An 18,664-nucleotide genomic window follows, 5' to 3' on the forward strand; every position below is an offset into this window, starting at 1 on the left:
GAGCAATTTTCTAGCAGTTTTATGGGGTTTATTGGTTTTTGTTAACTTTTTAATACTAACAATTGTATTCAAGTGCAGTTTGTTTGTGTGATCATCATTTTTCAGTTATTGGCCATCATATAATTTCCATGTACACAATTCTTCTTTCCAAAATATTACTAAAAAGAATGCTCATCCAGGCTGCATTCATTCTGCAGTTCTACATGACAGAGGTGCTCAGCATGGCTCAGCTTCCTATGCGCCCAGAAGAACTGTCTGACATCCACAAAATTGCAGAGAAGAAAGCAGTTGAAGTTTTCATCTCCATGTCCTTCAATGACAATGACCAGATCTACCAACAAGAGCTCATGGTACAGTACCTGCTGACACAAAAAGCTCAAATAAACAGTGTCTATGCAAACGTAGAGTACAAATTTAACAGTTCATCACATTTTCTCTGTTTCTTTCATTTGTTTTAGGGGAAAATGTATGATGAATATCAGCAGAAGAATCTATCAAGCAGTGTAAAGCTGTTCTGCGTGAAGTGTTTGATACACTGGAAAAATGTGTTTTTGATGGATCATTCCTGAGATCTGGAGGATACCGACAGTACAGAGACATGCTCAGACATCTGACCAATGACTACAGAGCAAGAACACACTCACAAATAATGGTACAGTTCACACATGCATGCTTAGCAGATGGTCACAACAGCACTGATCAACATCTTTAATGCTGATAAAGATTAAAAATAACATGCAGTCATGAAACAAAGAGCAATTCTTTCACTTGTGGCGGTTTTGTGTTGTATTGCAGGAGAAGGATGCTCTTCTACAGAAGGGTTTACAGGAGCAAGCCTCCCAGATGCAGAGGCAGATTTACCGCTTAAGATCAGAAATGCATAAAGAAGAAAAGTCAAAACCATCCATAGTCAGCCGGATTATGGATGGTATCAGCCACAGCAGAATTGATCTTGCCGGGCTTTGTTAGCCGTGGTCTGTCTGCGGTCTCGAAATGGTTCAAATAAGAGCAGGTTTTGCACTGAGTGAGTACTATATGCTTCTCTCACACATGCCATTCACTCTAAAGGGCTGTTCACAATCAGTGTCCACACCAACGGACAATCATCTGCCGTTTTATATGCTCAAGCTCTTTAATTTCAGGTGGATTCTGATTGGCTGTCAAGCATTCATCGGTTGGAAAAAAAATCATCTGAAAGTGCCACTGTCATGCAATAGATGTGTGGATTAAGCTATTTAAATTTTAAAATTCTGAACGATTTTTAAAACTTCATCATTATAGTTATTATCATCCTTGGTGTGAGCAGGTGATCCTGGTGTAAAAACACTTTCAAAATCTGTCAAAATGCTAGTATTTATGTCTTGGGAAAAAAAATACCACAAAAAGATTAGAAATGTATCATTCCCTCTGTTCTTTGTTAAAAAGAACCCCTTGATATCATGGATCCACAGATCAGTTTACAGAAGAGATTTTGTGATGCAGTTAAAGCAGTTGATCTCGTAGAGATTCTGCTGATCATCCTTTTATTTAAGAGATCTGAAGACTACATAAAATATCCTATATATACTGCATTGCAATAACAAGCTCACACAGTGCGGTCATGTATGTAATGGTCCGTCTTAAAGTTCAGAGGCGGACATCAGCCTCCTGAGTGTGTCTGATGACTCCGCTCGAATCCAGTGCTCGGTAGTGGCTGTATCAATAGAGCTGGGCCTGCCTGGAGACTGCAGGGTAAAATGCTCATCACCACCATTTGCTTCATCATCATCATCAGAGTCTCCTAAACACATAATTGAAACAAGTTGTGCATCTCCAGAATCATAAAACATACATCGAGACAGACACACACACACACCTGCTGTGGCGGTGTGATGGCTGAAGGCTTGTAGTTCCTTCATCCTGGGAGTGTTTGTGTCTCTGTACTTCCTCATATTGAAGGACTGCAGCTGCACTGGCTTCCTCTCTGCAGACTAAACACACATATACACTGTTTATTATTTCATGCTTTATGATGATTAAAGTAATGTCATCATATATAAATTATGCAAATCATATGCAAAATGTGAAAATAGGAATTATGTAGTGATAAATCCAGGGGAAAAAGCTATATAACTATATGTAAGTTACTTCAAGGTAGTAAGCCTATGCTTAAATTATCGCTCTGGACATTCTCTCGTCTGACTTTATTAGGTGCATCCTGGGATGCTATCAGTATTAAATCGTACTAAAGTGTTCTCGTGTGGTGGCCACTTGTTAGCTGCCTTTCCTTCACTATCTACTCAAATTGATTTAAAAACTGTTTTTTAAAAACAACAAAACTATGCAGAACAGAGCAGAACATTTTTATTTAATTATTTAACTTTTTGTTTTATTTTTAGAATTTATTTATAAATTCTATAAAAAAAATGAATTCCTATTTTTTTGTTTGTTTAAAAATGTTGAAATATTGCATATCATGAACTGTGCAAAATGTTTTTTTTTTGTTTTTTTTTAAAGGGGTCATATGATGCGATTTCAAGTTTTCCTTTCTCTTTGGAGTGTTACAAGCTCTTGGTGCATAAAGAAGATCTGTAAAGTTGCAAAGACTAAAGTCTCAAATCCAAAGAGATATTCTTTATAAAAGTTAAGAGTCAGCCACGCCTACCTAAAACGGCTCGTTCTAACATGCCCCCACATATCTATTTTACGATGTGGGAAGATTATCCGATAACTTCATGTTTGTCCAAAATATCTAAAAATGAATCAACTGACACGTGAAAAAAAAAACGGAAAATAAAATGCAATAGCATGCAATTAAATCAGTATTTTTTGCACTTTAGTCTGTAAGTTACTATACAGACATATGTTTAGATGTTTCAGTGTGAATTACCTGCAGGTTTGCTAGTCTGCGTCGCTCTCGTGCAGACTGTTTAGCAGATTTCCTCTCAACGTCTGGAGGAACTGGGAAAGCAATTCCATTCTGATCTAATGACAAATAATACGACAACTGAACACCAGCAGCTAGCAATCAGCAGTGTGTATTAAAAAAAAAACAACTAATATATAAGAAAGTGAAATTGTATAACACAATGAAAATAAACATCATCGTGTGAAATGTTAATAAAATGTGTTTATATTTTTCTTTAAAAATAAATGTCACTTGGTTTGATGTTGTCTTACAAAATGGAAAGACATTAATACATGTTTAAGTTTCCCTAGTGTCCAAACTAATTTTGGGGCCACTGTATATAATACAGTAATTTTTTTTGGTTACACTCATCAAACAGTTAAAGAAATGTGTGATCCCACCAATAAATTCACTTTCTGACAGAAGCACAGATCCTCGTCCCCCCTCAACATCTCTGTTCCTCTGTGTGATAGAAACACAGAACTGTCATGTTAAACATCATTCAGTACTGATGGAGCTGCTTCTAGTACTGCAGAACACAACGGAAATAACAAGCACGCCTTACATTCATAGTGAGAGGTGAAAACTTACAGACTGCCGTGTTCTAGGAAGAGGCATAAAGGCATCTGGAAAAATGACCAAAAAAAAAAAAAGGTGTCAGTTCTACACAAAAGATGGATTTACATAAGATCAAACATTAATTAAGCTCTCATTTCAAAGTCACAATATTTATTTCTTGCTGACTACAAATGACTTTAGTATGATTGGCCACAAGGAACTACAAACACTTGTAAACTAATATTTATAATCCTCATAGCTCAGATTAATATTGGTATTAGCTAGTCAGTTCTTACCCCTGTACATGATGTCATCGGCTCCCTTTGAGCTGATTGGCTCAGTGCCACGGGCGGAGGGGCCTCGCACAGGCATACGCAAACGAGCCATGTCAAACACATCCGTCCTGTGCCTGCAAACACACACATAAAGTGCTATATTGTAAAAACAGTCATAGTTAAAGACATTGTTCGGCATGCTGGAGTGCCTGCAACTGCATTAGTTATGATTATTCACAATATTGCTTTTATAAAACAGTGACTGCATAATAAAATATTATAGACATAACTTGGTAAAGTGTTATTTTATTAAGAAAATGTAAACTTTTTCTACAGGATATAATGTGTTAGGTTATATATGAGTGCTGCACATACAGTAGAGAACAATTGTTTCCCTGGTATATTGATGTAGCTATACTGACCAATCAGTAGCTATATTGATTTCATTACACATTTGTCATGTAAAACAAAACCTATAAACATCACATTTTTATTACTTTGATTCCTTTTAGGATGTATCCATCGGGAATATTGCTGTAGAGATAATTCCAAAGCATAATTTCCTTCAAGACAGCAAAATTATAAACCATTAGTTTGAGAGATCACAGACGATTACTGATCCTCATTAACTGGAAAGAGTTTTACAGTGATGTGAAGTCTATAAAAACAGCTCATTTAGCAAAATCAGATTAAACCAGCCAAGACCAGGAAAGGCTGATGCTTACGCCCCTGACAGTACAACGGTTTTGACCTGCTGTATTCATGTACAAGTTGACTAACAGGTCAGGCTAATTATTAAAATATCCCTTTACTGTTGTTAATTTGCCTCTTTATGATGAATCGCTGGTTGTATACCTCAATTGTAAGTCACTTTGGATAAAAGCATCTGCTAAATAAATGTAAACGTAAACTGAAATCCAAACAAACTGAATGAAAACCTTACTTTGGCCAAGACCAGAATATATAAACTAAAAGTAAAAATCATGTAGCCTACTTTTCTCAACTAAGATGCCATTTAGGGTTACTTTTTATTTACATATGCATATCTTTCAGATCAATTCTGTACTCAATGCGATCAAGGATTTCATTACACATTTGTCATGTAAAACAAAACCTATAAACATCACATTTTTATTACTTTGATTCCTTTTAGGATGTATCCATCGGGAATATTGCTGTAGAGATAATTCCAAAGCATAATTTCCTTCAAGACAGCAAAATTATAAACCATTAGTTTGAGAGATCACAGACGATTACTGATCCTCATTAACTGGAAAGAGTTTTACAGTGATGTGAAGTCTATAAAAACAGCTCATTTAGCAAAATCAGATTAAACCAGCCAAGACCAGGAAAGGCTGATGCTTACGCCCCTGACAGTACAACGGTTTTGACCTGCTGTATTCATGTACAAGTTGACTAACAGGTCAGGCTAATTATTAAAATATCCCTTTACTGTTGGACTTAAACATTACATTTAAACATCCTCAAAATAACTACAGTACCTGTCTGTGAAAGGGGAGGGAAAATGCTCCCACTCCGTCTGCAAGAGCTGCTCCTCCAGACGCCGCTGTTCACTGCGCAGACGTCTTCTTAACACACACAGCTTGTTAACAACCTCACTTCTGTCCTCTGTAGAAAACAAAATATATTAAACCCTCCAAAAATATATGCTTAATTTAAGACCAAAACTTAACTAAAGACCAGAACTAAATAAAAAAATGCTTTAGGGACCAAATACTCATAATGTTAGTTAAACCTGAAATCACCCAAATTTAGGGGACCTCTGATAATTAATAATGGCTTAATAATTCTGAATTAAAATCTGAAAATTACAAATCATTTCTGTAAAGGTCAGGTTTAGGGTGTAGCAGATATTATTAGATAATATATAAACAAAAACAGCCAATAGGACATCTCCCTCATGATACAGTATGTGTGTATATGTATGGGTGTTTACTCTCTGTTCTCTGGTTGTTTCTGCTTTCTGGAGACGGAGGAGCCCGAAGCGCAGAGAAATCCTGAAATATATGTAGACATTAGTGAGTGAGAAGTGAACATGGTTGTTTGCAGTTAGCTGAAGTAAGGATCATAGAGTTTTGGTAATTAGACTGAGGGTTGGTTACAAGCTCTTGAGAAGATAATCATGGTTGCTAGATCTGCATAACAGAGCAAGCCCAAAACTAGCCCACTAACACGATTACAAATAGCAAAACTCAAAATATGCCACGCCCATAACCTAAAATATATATTTTATAGTCACTGTTATGTGTTATACACATGAAGTGAACATGAGCATTTGCAATGTCTGTCTGTTCAAATAAAGGCAGTTTTTGTTACCGTAGCATTTGAAGGGTTGCGGTGTTTATTCTGTAGGGTAGGGATAGGAGGGGATGGTGCACGCTGAACCTAAAAAAAAAATGATGACTATACTGTCACACACTCACTACATCTAGAGAAATTTTCAGCAAATTTAGTTTAACCTCTTGAGACCCGGCAAAACATTTTAGGAAAAACTTAGTATTTTTTCATGTCATTACATTGTCGCCTCTGGCTTGCTTAGTTGGGGACACTTCATTTCCAGCGTTATCGTTGACATGATTGCAAAGATATTATTTAAACTGAACTAAGCTGGATGTTGACATCACTGAATTCAATGATGAACTGTCTTTAACTGAAAAATGAGTGTTTACTATTGTCATTTTGCATTATTGACACTATTTTCCTAATTAATGCTGTTCAGTTGCTTTGTCACAATCTGTATTGTTAAAAGCGCTATATAAATAAAGGTGACTTGACTTGACTTGACTTTAGACCATTAAAAAAAATGTAAAAATGATATTTCAATTTTTTAAAAGGAAATAAAAAGACATGAATGAACATGCATAGGCAAAAACAATAGATTTTTTTTAAATCACCAATACATTTTTAGGTTTCAGGATTTTTTTTTTTTTTTTTTACTAAACGTTGTATAAAGATCATTCTCAACTATGTTATAACAGAATGATTTGCTATACCATTTTTCTTTACACAAAATGTGTGTAAAATGGCCATAAACAGGTTTTCTCATTATATATAATGTATCTATAAACTAAATCTAATTTGCATATTAATGTGTTTTTGGGGCAACATGTAATGAAAAAAGAAGTGTAATAATGGGAGTAATAATTGACAAGATTTTCATAATAATATATAATATTTTATAGGAATATTGAAATATAATTTGTTTCCCTATTCATTTGTTGTGTCTCCCAAAATGCGTAATAAACATGCTTTTAGTCCCGGTGTCCTCATATGAGGACATGTATGAAATCAACGTCCTGTTTTATAACAGAAAGTCATATTTTGATTTGAAACCCCATAACATTTTCCTGAGATGTTGATTTATGACACACAGTTTAAAAATGAGTCAGATTTAAATGATAATTACAAAATATTATCATATTTCCATAAGAGTGTCATTAAATTAATATTAGACATTTTTGAAGACCAAGGAGAGGGAGTGGTCATGGTGAAACATCCAAATATTTAGCGTCTCTGAAAAGCCCTGAATGTGCTCTGTACAGGATTTTAAACTTTGGCATGTATAGTCACAGAGAAATTCACTAAAATATACTGTCCTCATATGAGGATCCAGGGTCTCAGGAGGTTAAATATATACAGTGTTTAAGACATAGCTCATTCCAGTAAATTTCACTTTCAGACACCTGTTGCAGTCGTATTTGTCTCTCTTGCTCTTCCTGTTTTCTTACAGCTGCTCTCTCTTTCTCTTCTTCTTCTTTTTTCTTTTTCTCTGCATCCCTCCGTCTCTCTTCCACAAGACGAGCAAGTTCTTCGTTCTTCAGTTTTTGCTGCAAAAAGATAAGGCTACTTAAAGTCAGCGGTGCTGGTCACTGAGATGGTCTGAGGTCATCAGAAGAGCTCACATAATGCACTGGAAAATTAAACACGACAACATGCATTTGATGGTATTTCCTTAAGCACTTAAATTCCCTTTGTTTGGATGGAAAATGTGATTTGAAGTGAACAATTATCACATTATTACATCTCTGAAAATAAGACGGGCAGGAGTGCCTGTGTGTCTGTCTGACCTCCAACTCTCTGCGTTTTCTGCTCTCCTGCTCCTCTTCATACTCTCTCCTGATTTTCTCTCTCTGTTCTGCCAGTCTTCTGTCCTCCCTCTCCTCTTCTGCCCTCGTCCGCTCGCTCTCCTCAGCCTGCTTCCTTCGCTTTTCTTCTATCTAATGTCACAGACACACACGCACACAAAAACACACATGAAAAGATCATTGTTTATATACAGGTACAGTGGAATCCAAAGACACAATATCAATAATTTATAAATATATGTATAAATGTGAAGAGTCTGTGTGTATACACTACCGCTCATAAGTCTGGTGTTGGTAATATTTTTTATATGTTTTTAAAAGTAGTCACTTAAGCTCACCAAGGCTGCATTTATTTGATCAAAGATTCAGTAAAAACATATATATACATATTGTAAAATATTACAATTTAAAACAACTGTTTTCTACTTTAATGTATTTTAAAATGATGGCAAAGCTACATTTTCAGCATCATTACTCCAGTCTTTAGTGTCACATGATCCTTCAGAAATCCTTCTAATAAGCTGATTTGGTGCTCAGGAAACAGTTCTTTTTATTATCAATTTTGAAATTAGTTGTTCTGCCTAATGTCTTAGATGAATAAACAGCATAGGAGTTCATATTAACAGACTCACTGTCACTTTTGTTCAGTTTAATGCATTTTTGCTGGATAAAATATTTAATAATAATATATATATTTTTTCAATCTTACAAACCCAAAACTTCATCAGTAGTGCATGTGGATACCTGGTGTCTCAGGTAAGTTTTGTATTGGTCTTGCTCCAGTAGTTGTTGGGGTGACTGGATCTGATTAAACACATTTCCTCTTGCAAACTGTGGAGTGTGTGTCTCAACAAATCCTTCAAATACACACATTCAACTTGAGGATGTAAACAATCACTAAAGACACATTATGCATGTATGTAAATTAAAACGTGTGTTAGCATGTTACCTGGCCTCTCCGGCCTTTGTGGTGTTGCTGCAGCTGCTACATTCAAAAGATGCATCTGCTTCAGATCAGCTACACACACACACACACACATACACATAATTTCTATAGTCACATGTTTCATAACTAACAGGCTAACAGGAGATTAACTCATACTAAATAAATCATACTGATTAGATTTCCAGTGCTGTCTCTGAGTGGTGCACCAGCTCCGCCTCTTCCCCAGGGTTCATATGCTCTCATATCGGCTTCAAGTTCAGCTTCCAGTCTTTGCTTCTCCTCTCTGTCCACCCTCCTCTGTGCGGCCCGCTCCTCTATCTACTCACAGGACACACAAACAAACAGCCGAATAAGCTTTCTACTGCTCTTTTTTATGTTGGAAGTTAGAATAAACATATACTGTAAATGCAAACATACTGTTCATGAAGACACACCCACTTTTGACTATGTCATTAAGGACACACCCCTCAGTGAATATGTAATGTCACACCTGCTTTCTGAGCTCCTCTTTATAGCTGAGTTTGTCCGTCTTTGCGTGATGTGCAGGAAACGCTAAAAGACCTGAACCCACAACTTCATTCTCACCCACAATCCTCCTGAAACACACAACAAGCACAAATACACCCGAAAAACAAGATGTGTATTAATTGTCTGCTACACGCATATGGTTTAAAAGTGTCTTTGACAGTGAGAAAAAAATAGCTTGGGTTATAAATTCAAAACTAGCCCAATGGTCAATCATAAATAGCCCAAAACTAGTCCAATGACGCTATCCCAAATAAAAGTATATTCAAAATATGACACTCCCATACCTAAAATACATTATTTACAGTCACAGTTATGTGTCAACATGATACATTTTATGGGAAGAAATATATATGTATTTGCAAATCTTAGGTACAGTCAAAGAGCTACAAAGTTAACAAGATCCAACAATTGCTACTAGACGACGTCATCTGGTGTTACTGCCTGTTTCTAAACACCCACAATTTATGATCAGAAATGTGTCTGGAAAATTGCATTTTTGTGAGTGTTTGTGTCAGTTGCACTCTTACTGTCTGTGAGTGCTTCTGCTGTGTGGACTGAGTGGGTGTGGCTCTCCTGATGATGTTGAAAAAGAAACTCCCATTATTGGGCAATCTGTGGAAACACACACACACACACAATGATGTTGCACCAGTAGGAATCTTATGATAAATGGATTTAAAAATTGGTTTTCATGCTAAGTAGATTCAACTAGTTTTGAATCAGGATCCAGAATACCCAACACAGTGGCAAAATTATTTACAGCACAAAAGTAAACAAATGTGATTCATAAATATTGATGCACCTACTCTCTGCACCCAATATTTCACTGCACAAAACTATGTTTATCCTCAATGCCAGTAAACTCATATTTAACGTAATCTGCTGTGTCATATGTGTGTCTTACAGGCTCTACTGGGACTCTCAGCATCATTATTTGGAGTCTTATAGGCATCTGTAAGGAATGGGAGTTGAGTAGGGACAAAGGGCATCCTACAGAAAAAACAAAAACATGTTTGTGAGCTTGAAGAACAGCATGTGCAAATATGTGGGTTTGCACTTATGTATATCCATATATACCTGCATGGAGACAGAGAGTCTGTCCTGTATTGCAGAACACCCTCAGGAGGCTCAGCAGTGTCCAGGCGGATGATGTCATCCCTTGGTTGCTTTCTGTACGCAGACACCTCACTCACAAAGAGCTGCTTTAAAGGTAAAGGTCAGAAAATCAGCACAAGAATGTCAACAAATATGTGCACACACAAACACACACATTGTTACCTTTTTCTCAGCATCTGTTGAAACTCTCAGGTCCAGTTCCTTTTCCCTAAAGAAAGTTGAATTACAGGGGGTGTTCATGAGAGCGGCATGAACGTTCTGCACAACATATCTTTTGTTTTCCACAGAAGAAAGAAAATTGGGTTTGGAACGTCATGAGAGTCAGTAAATTAATTTTCAGAATTTAAATTTTCAGGCAAATTATTATTATTATTTTTTATTCTTATGAGGTAACAAATGATTAATTCCGATTAATCACATCCAAAATAAAGGTTTTTGTTTACATATTTGTATGTGTACTGTGTATATTATGTAAATACACCCATATACATTATATATTTTGAAAATATTTACATGTATATATTTATATACTTATACTTTATATTATATATAAAAATATTTCATATATAAACATAACATATTTTGCTTAAATATATACATGCATGTGTTTGTATTTATATATACTTAATAAATAAACACAGTACACACACATACATTATGTAAACAAAAACTTTTACTTTTGGATGCAATTAATCACAATTAATCGTTTGACAGAAATAGAAAAATATAAACCAAATACACCAGTCAGACTAGTATGCATGAACACACACTAGGGCTGTCCAAAAAAAAAAAAGTGAATTTCGAATATTCGTCGAATTTTAAATAAAAATACACATTCGAATGCAAAAACGTTGCATTTGAATATTAGGTGTGCGTCAGGCAGCCTTATCAGTAGCACACAAGATGCGATGACGATGTGTCATTGCATTTTAAAGGGGTCATATGATGCGATTTCAATTTTTCCTTTCTCGGCAAAATTATTTACAGCACAAAAGTAAACAAATGTGATTCATAAATATTGATGCACCTACTCTCTGCACCCAATATTTCACTGCACAAAACCATGTTTATCCTCAATGCCAGTAAACTCATATTTAACGTAATCTGCTGTGTCATATGTGTGTCTTACAGGCTCTACTGGGACTCTCAGCATCATTATTTGGAGTCTTATAGGCATCTGTAAGGAATGGGAGTTGAGTAGGGACAAAGGGCATCCTACAGAAAAAACAAAAACATGTTTGTGAGCTTGAAGAACAGCATGTGCAAATATGTGGGTTTGCACTTATGTATATCCATATATACCTGCATGGAGACAGAGAGTCTGTCCTGTATTGCAGAACACCCTCAGGAGGCTCAGCAGTGTCCAGGCGGATGATGTCATCCCTTGGTTGCTTTCTGTACGCAGACACCTCACTCACAAAGAGCTGCTTTAAAGGTAAAGGTCAGAAAATCAGCACAAGAATGTCAACAAATATGTGCACACACAAACACACACATTGTTACCTTTTTCTCAGCATCTGTTGAAACTCTCAGGTCCAGTTCCTTTTCCCTAAAGAAAGTTGAATTACAGGGGGTGTTCATGAGAGCGGCATGAACGTTCTGCACAACATATCTTTTGTTTTCCACAGAAGAAAGAAAATTGGGTTTGGAACGTCATGAGAGTCAGTAAATTAATTTTCAGAATTTAAATTTTCAGGCAAATTATTATTATTATTTTTTATTCTTATGAGGTAACAAATGATTAATTCCGATTAATCACATCCAAAATAAAGGTTTTTGTTTACATATTTGTATGTGTACTGTGTATATTATGTAAATACACCCATATACATTATATATTTTGAAAATATTTACATGTATATATTTATATACTTATACTTTATATTATATATAAAAATATTTCATATATAAACATAACATATTTTGCTTAAATATATACATGCATGTGTTTGTATTTATATATACTTAATAAATAAACACAGTACACACACATACATTATGTAAACAAAAACTTTTACTTTTGGATGCAATTAATCACAATTAATCGTTTGACAGAAATAGAAAAATATAAACCAAATACACCAGTCAGACTAGTATGCATGAACACACACTAGGGCTGTCCAAAAAAAAAAAAGGGAATTTCGAATATTCGTCGAATTTTAAATAAAAATACACATTCGAATGCAAAAACGTTGCATTTGAATATTAGGTGTGCGTCAGGCAGCCTTATCAGTAGCACACAAGATGCGATGACGATGTGTCATTGCATTTTAAAGGGGTCATATGATGCGATTTCAATTTTTCCTTTCTCTTTGGAGTGTTACAAGCTCTTGGTGCATAATTTTAGCCTATCCCATTGAACCCACTGGATGCGGCGCTGCTCATTCAAAATATTGTGGAAAAAAGAGAACATCAATGTGGAGATGTTGTTGTTTTCGTCAAAACTGAAACCAAGCCGTTCACACAGAACGCATATTTATTGCATTTTCTAGAGGGACATCTATCACTGTTGCACTCGCGTCTCGCACATGAGAGCAAAATCTTGTTTAGATGATTTAGAATGTTTAGAAAGCTAGGGCTGCGTTCCAGTTCCCTCTGTCTCGTTTACTCGGATGTACGTCATTGATTACGTTGCATGAGTGCCCACTACTGGAGGAACCCTTGGAATGGGCTGAACTGGAACGTCCTAAGACCTTGATCACTTAGAATCAGCTATGGAGTTGGTTTATTGTTTACATTTACATTTAGTCATTTAGCAGACGCTTTTATCCTATTCTATAGGATAGATATATATATAATATATATATTTTCTATATTCTGTTATATTCTTTTTTTGTTTTTTTTGTTTACATTTCCCCTTACGAATTTGTTTGGTGCAGCATTCTATATGTATATAGATATGCTTGGGCTGGAACGCAGCCCATGTAAAATTTAAGTAAGTTCAACTTTTGAAAAATGAGACTTTATGGCGGATTTTCTGCATCACACTGCATCTCATGTTTTTAAATGAAAAAAGTGCTATTTGTGATTGGTTTTCCATCCTTTCTATTCAACTATACATACATACATGATGCTGTTTTGTTTCAAATTTTTTAAGCAACGTAATTAATATTATATGGTTTATAAACATTATTTTAAACACTATGCACTTTTTTCAAAGACAGTCCTGTTATTTTATTGCTTTGAAGAAATGTGCATTAGTAATATTTTGCTCGATGTGCCCTCTTGTGGCCTCAGGAGAGAAGCCAAAAGTTTTTTTCCCCCTAACAGCTTTTTTGAGTATTTAAATATTGATAATATTTTAGTACTAAATTCGAATAGATTTTAGTTTTCATTTTGACAGCCCTAACACACACCTCCTCCTGTGACTCTGTTTCTGTGAAATTTGTTCCTGTAGTTCATGTCTATAATGCTCCTTTTTCCTCTGCAGACCCACTGCACCTGTCAAACAAAATCAGCCATGTCAGAAGCCTGAGCCTTAAAATCAGTTCAATGGATGAATATCCTGTCATCATTTACATTTCCCAAACTGTATGACTTTCTTTCTTCCGCAGAACAAAAAAGAAAGATTTGGAGGACATTGGGAACCTACTTTTCTGGAAACTATTTTCGTGCCCACTGACTTCCATTGTATGGAAAAAACAATGTTCAGCACAGTTTTGGAATGACAGTTTGCGATGGTGAATAAATGATGACAGAATTTTCATTTTTGGGTGAAGTATTCCTTTAAAATCAAATCAGAATTATATTCCATGGAATGAAGCAATGAAACATCACTTTTCCAGTTATTAAGCCAATCAGAGCAGTAAAAAGGACCTGTAACCAATCAGAACCATGATACTAAACTCATACCTATTAAAAGTCTTGTGGTGCAAACTGTGTCCCGACTGGCCACAGATACAGATCTTTCATTGGCTTGGGTCGCAACGGATGTCGACATTCTACGACAGTGAAGTGAACAACAGTGAAGGAGAAGAGATGAATGCAGGTGAAATGTATCCTGCCATTTAAAACTGCCAGTTTGCCAATACTGTAAATCTAATCAGTGTATGCATCTTTTACCGGTTTCTGTGCTGTAGTTTGCTTGTTTGATGTCCTGTGTCTGTGAACAATTCCCCTCTGCTTATGAGAAAGAGAGAGACAGAGATAAAGATGATACTGTTAATATATATATGCATAAATTATATAAATGATTATATATGTGAATAAAAAATTCAGAATCAGCCCATAGAGAATAAAATGGGTTCAAGAGTCACCAGTTGTAAACATCTTTCCCTCTGTCTCTGTCCTCACCTGTTTGCTGTCCTGGTGTCCCTCTCCCTCTGATGTCGCCTCCCTTGCAAAAGCATGAGTTCTTCATCACTGCAGTCTTCCTCAGAGCTACACACACCCCATCCCAGCCCACACACCTCTGTAAGGGTGGCCACATCCCTCACACGGACCGTCTGAAAAAGTGAGCGGGAGAGATTTGCCCTTATAAAACAGTACTTTGGCAGAACCATTGTATATTAATAATATCAGAGAGTAATATCATGGTAATGTATGGTACACTAGCAGGTGATGTGGCTTTTCTAATGAAGTAGTTCAGAAGAAGTTGGAAGGGATGGTGGGGAGTTGGGTCAAAAACGCCATTGTGCCATGTAATAAAACATGGTAATACAATAGTAATTTTTAGTAAGTGTAACAAACATTGCATTAAATATAATAATATTGTATCAGAATACAGCAAATATAACAGATATGAAAGTGTCAGACACAGAAGTGAAATCTCAACCTCACAAAACTGTGAGGTACAGTACAGAAGGAGGGAAACCGCAACAATCATGCTTTTGACCCAATAGTGTACCCTGGGTATTCGACTTCTCTCTGGAACTGTGCGAATGTCACCAGCTTCCCTGTGATCTTTCTGCAAGAGACACAAATATAGTGAGTAATAAAGATTCTGGGTCTGTATAAAGGGTTCTACTGTGTTTGAACTGGTTTTGCCATTGTGTCTCACCTCTGCCTTGTATTTCCTGTAATCATTCCTGAGTTCCTCTTGCAGTTTGTGTTTCTTTCTCTCATATTCCTCTCCGAGTTGCAAACTTACTCCATCTACATAATACAATTTCACATACACACCTTTAAAACCAGGTATCCATATAACAGAAATTAATTTACAACCATATTAAATTGCAAACAAAGCTGTACCTTGCTGGCTTGTGCGTGGAGGGATGTTCTCTTTCTGGAGAACGTGGCCTATGTGCCTCTGATACATTAATATTTAACAACATTAAAATGAAAACTAGTCACACACATTCTCTTTCTCCCCATCATTAACTCTCACCCTCATCTCCATGTAAGGGGGCTCCTGTTCCAGACATGCCTTCTCCTCGGCTATCTTCGATTTCTGATCTTCCAGAAACTTCTCCAAAACCTCATCCATCTGGAACACATACAAAATATTAATGCAAAGCAGATCTAACATAAACTGCAGTTCTACAGCGCCACCTGTAGATACATATTATTTTACATAATACCAGGAACACTTTTACAGTAAGGTCCCTTTATTTAATGTTAGTTAGTGCATGCACTAAAGTTAACTAACAACAAGCAATAAAGTTTTGGTTACACTTTTTTATTTTAAGGTGTCCTTGTTACAGTGTAATTATACATTTAAGTTCTGAGTAATTTTATTTATGTATTTACTGTATGGTTAGGGTTAGGCTTAGGGTTACTTGCATGTGTAATTATGCATACTTTATTGTTATTACAAAAGTAAGTACATGTAACGTGTAACAAGGACACATTCAAATAAAGTGTTACCACAGTTTTTACAGTATTTGTTCATCTTTGTTATTTAATAATATTGATTAATACAACTTCTGCTTTTAATATGGCTTTAGAAGTAGTTTTTGTAGTTAACAAATGGAAACTGTAGTGTTACCACAATATCTATTATGTATCTTTATTTACAGGTGCAAAAAATAGTTCGTTTTTACAATGAAAATAAGAGAAAAGAAAACACAATAAGCAAGTAATACATAAAACAAGTGGTATATGCAACAAATTTGACCTTTTCTAACTTAATATTTTTCAGACATTTTAGGTGAGGTGACTTATGAACCACCCTTACAAACAATTGCCACGCTAACCGTTTATGCCTCCACACCATGACAAAAGTGCACGTTACACACCTCTCTGAATTCCTTCTGGTGTTAAACTCAGTTTAATCTTCTCTGAACACATCTGATCTTCCACTACACAAAACAATCATTTCATCAGATCACATCGCTATTAGGCATGCTAATAAAGTTACTGAAGTGCGTTGTTTATTTACTAACTCTACGGTGTTATCCGATACAAACTCTATTCCGAACTAATAATCTCAACAGAAAATGTAGCCTACTGTCCTGGTTTCTTTGGGTAAAGGTAATAAATGTGTCATCTGATATCTGGATCTGTTCATAAGTGCATGCACTAAAGTTAACTAACAACAAGCAATAAAGTTTTGGTTACACTTTTTTATTTTAAGGTGTCCTTGTTACAGTGTAATTATACATTTAAGTTCTGAGTAATTTTATTTATGTATTTACTGTATGGTTAGGGTTAGGCTTAGGGTTACTTGCATGTGTAATTATGCATACTTTATTGTTATTACAAAAGTAAGTACATGTAACGTGTAACAAGGACACATTCAAATAAAGTGTTACCACAGTTTTTACAGTATTTGTTCATCTTTGTTATTTAATAATATTGATTAATACAACTTCTGCTTTTAATATGGCTTTAGAAGTAGTTTTTGTAGTTAACAAATGGAAACTGTAGTGTTACCACAATATCTATTATGTATCTTTATTTACAGGTGCAAAAAATAGTTCGTTTTTACAATGAAAATAAGAGAAAAGAAAACACAATAAGCAAGTAATACATAAAACAAGTGGTATATGCAACAAATTTGACCTTTTCTAACTTAATATTTTTCAGACATTTTAGGTGAGGTGACTTATGAACCACCCTTACAAACAATTGCCACGCTAACCGTTTATGCCTCCACACCATGACAAAAGTGCACGTTACACACCTCTCTGAATTCCTTCTGGTGTTAAACTCAGTTTAATCTTCTCTGAACACATCTGATCTTCCACTACACAAAACAATCATTTCATCAGATCACATCGCTATTAGGCATGCTAATAAAGTTACTGAAGTGCGTTGTTTATTTACTAACTCTACGGTGTTATCCGATACAAACTCTATTCCGAACTAATAATCTCAACAGAAAATGTAGCCTACTGTCCTGGTTTCTTTGGGTAAAGGTAATAAATGTGTCATCTGATATCTGGATCTGTTCATAAATTGGAAATAATCAATGTTTTAAATGAACTGTATATTTATCCAGTATGTTAATCGGTCCATAATCTGATCTCTTGTAAGGTCACAGTGAACAGAAACAGAGCTCCGCTATTATTGCTCTCTTCCAGTCTTCCTGTCTTTCACTTCCTCTCTTCCGCTATTCCTCTTTTCCTCTCGCAGCTGCTGATTTATATAACGCATGGATGGGCAGAAGCGGAAAAGGCTGCTCGGTTGTGACGTTTTGGGGCCATGGGTTTAAAATGGAGGTTTTAAAAATAAATAAAAAGTAAATCAATTAAATTTCGCTCTGTTCATTTCACACAATTAGGTATTACTGTGTAAAAAAAGTATCATGTGTTTTTATTCGGAAAATAAACTCATTATTTATGTTCTCAATGGTTTGTTCAATGTTTAAAATGCATTAAGGAGAATTCTGTCGTTTTTTTCTGAACATTTCCTCTACATTACATTGATGTATTATGGCGTTCTCTAATGGAGATTACATTTTAAACATTTTAAACAAATTTTTTTTTTGGGGGGGGGGGGGGGGCGAATAACTAATTAGTCTAACAAGACATAAGTCATACTCTTTATGAACAGTGTTTGCATAATTCAACCAAATTGATGATTTATTGGAAATTACTTATAATAAGAAAATTCTCTTTAAAGATTTTTAATAGCATTTTGTAAAGGGAATTACAATTTAGACTATTTTCAGATATGGCCAACTTCATTTCAAAACTAGTTTTACTATTTTGTGTACGTTTTATACTGTACTTATTGCATAATTCGGCAAAAATACTGATTGAAAAGGATGCACAGTTAAAGGATTACATTTACAACAGCCTATTCACTTTTTGTAAATCACATGATCTGTTTTGGTAAAAAAAAAACAAAGATAATTATCTCAACT

The 18,664-nt window shown here is 35.4% G+C and overlaps 1 protein-coding gene across 8 annotated transcripts; it reads right to left on the reverse strand.

Annotated features, from left to right (window-relative positions):
* Window positions 1–964: 964 nt before the first annotated feature.
* Window positions 965–17,917, reverse strand: cspp1b (centrosome and spindle pole associated protein 1b). Of its 8 annotated transcripts, none has more exons than XM_016295172.1 (29): window positions 17,692–17,917; window positions 17,480–17,542; window positions 15,743–15,841; window positions 15,607–15,664; window positions 15,416–15,510; window positions 15,263–15,322; window positions 14,710–14,861; window positions 14,479–14,538; window positions 14,269–14,357; window positions 13,773–13,857; window positions 11,920–11,965; window positions 11,719–11,843; window positions 11,546–11,631; window positions 9,828–9,912; window positions 9,263–9,368; window positions 8,943–9,090; window positions 8,776–8,844; window positions 8,571–8,683; window positions 7,809–7,958; window positions 7,425–7,568; window positions 6,058–6,126; window positions 5,678–5,738; window positions 5,223–5,349; window positions 3,742–3,854; window positions 3,479–3,513; window positions 3,289–3,349; window positions 2,870–2,964; window positions 1,856–1,970; window positions 965–1,780 (listed from the first exon to the last, which is right to left on the reverse strand). In XM_016295172.1, exons 3-29 carry the CDS (start codon window positions 15,839–15,841, stop codon window positions 1,620–1,622), a joined length of 2,607 nt encoding a protein of 868 aa, XP_016150658.1. In that variant the 5' UTR covers window positions 17,480–17,542; window positions 17,692–17,917; the 3' UTR covers window positions 965–1,619. The 8 variants fall into 8 exon arrangements, with proteins under 8 accessions (XP_016150658.1, XP_016150657.1, XP_016150656.1 ...); XM_016295171.1 differs by lacking the exons at window positions 17,480–17,542; window positions 17,692–17,917 and adding exons at window positions 16,593–16,655; window positions 16,805–16,828; XM_016295170.1 differs by having other exon boundaries at window positions 17,480–17,917.
* Between the last annotated feature and the right edge of the window lie 747 nt (window positions 17,918–18,664).

The sequence above is a fragment of the Sinocyclocheilus grahami genome, unplaced genomic scaffold, assembly GCF_001515645.1.
Source record: "Sinocyclocheilus grahami isolate Dianchi unplaced genomic scaffold, SAMN03320097.WGS_v1.1 scaffold331.1, whole genome shotgun sequence".
Taxonomy (NCBI): domain Eukaryota; kingdom Metazoa; phylum Chordata; class Actinopteri; order Cypriniformes; family Cyprinidae; genus Sinocyclocheilus; species Sinocyclocheilus grahami.

What these genes read in the sequence shown, in the direction of transcription:
- cspp1b (XM_016295172.1), bottom strand. Translation starts at nt 15,841, where the DNA reads ATGGATGAGGTTTTGGAGAAGTTTCTGGAAGATCAGAAATCGAAGATA. An exon ending in AAACAACCAGAGAACAGAGA is followed by an intron (nt 5,350 to 5,677) that starts GTAAACACCCAT and finishes TGTTTTCTACAG; the next exon opens with AGGACAGAAGTGAGGTTGTT. An exon ending in CGATGACATCATGTACAGGG is followed by an intron (nt 3,514 to 3,741) that starts GTAAGAACTGAC and finishes TCATTTTTCCAG; the next exon opens with ATGCCTTTATGCCTCTTCCT.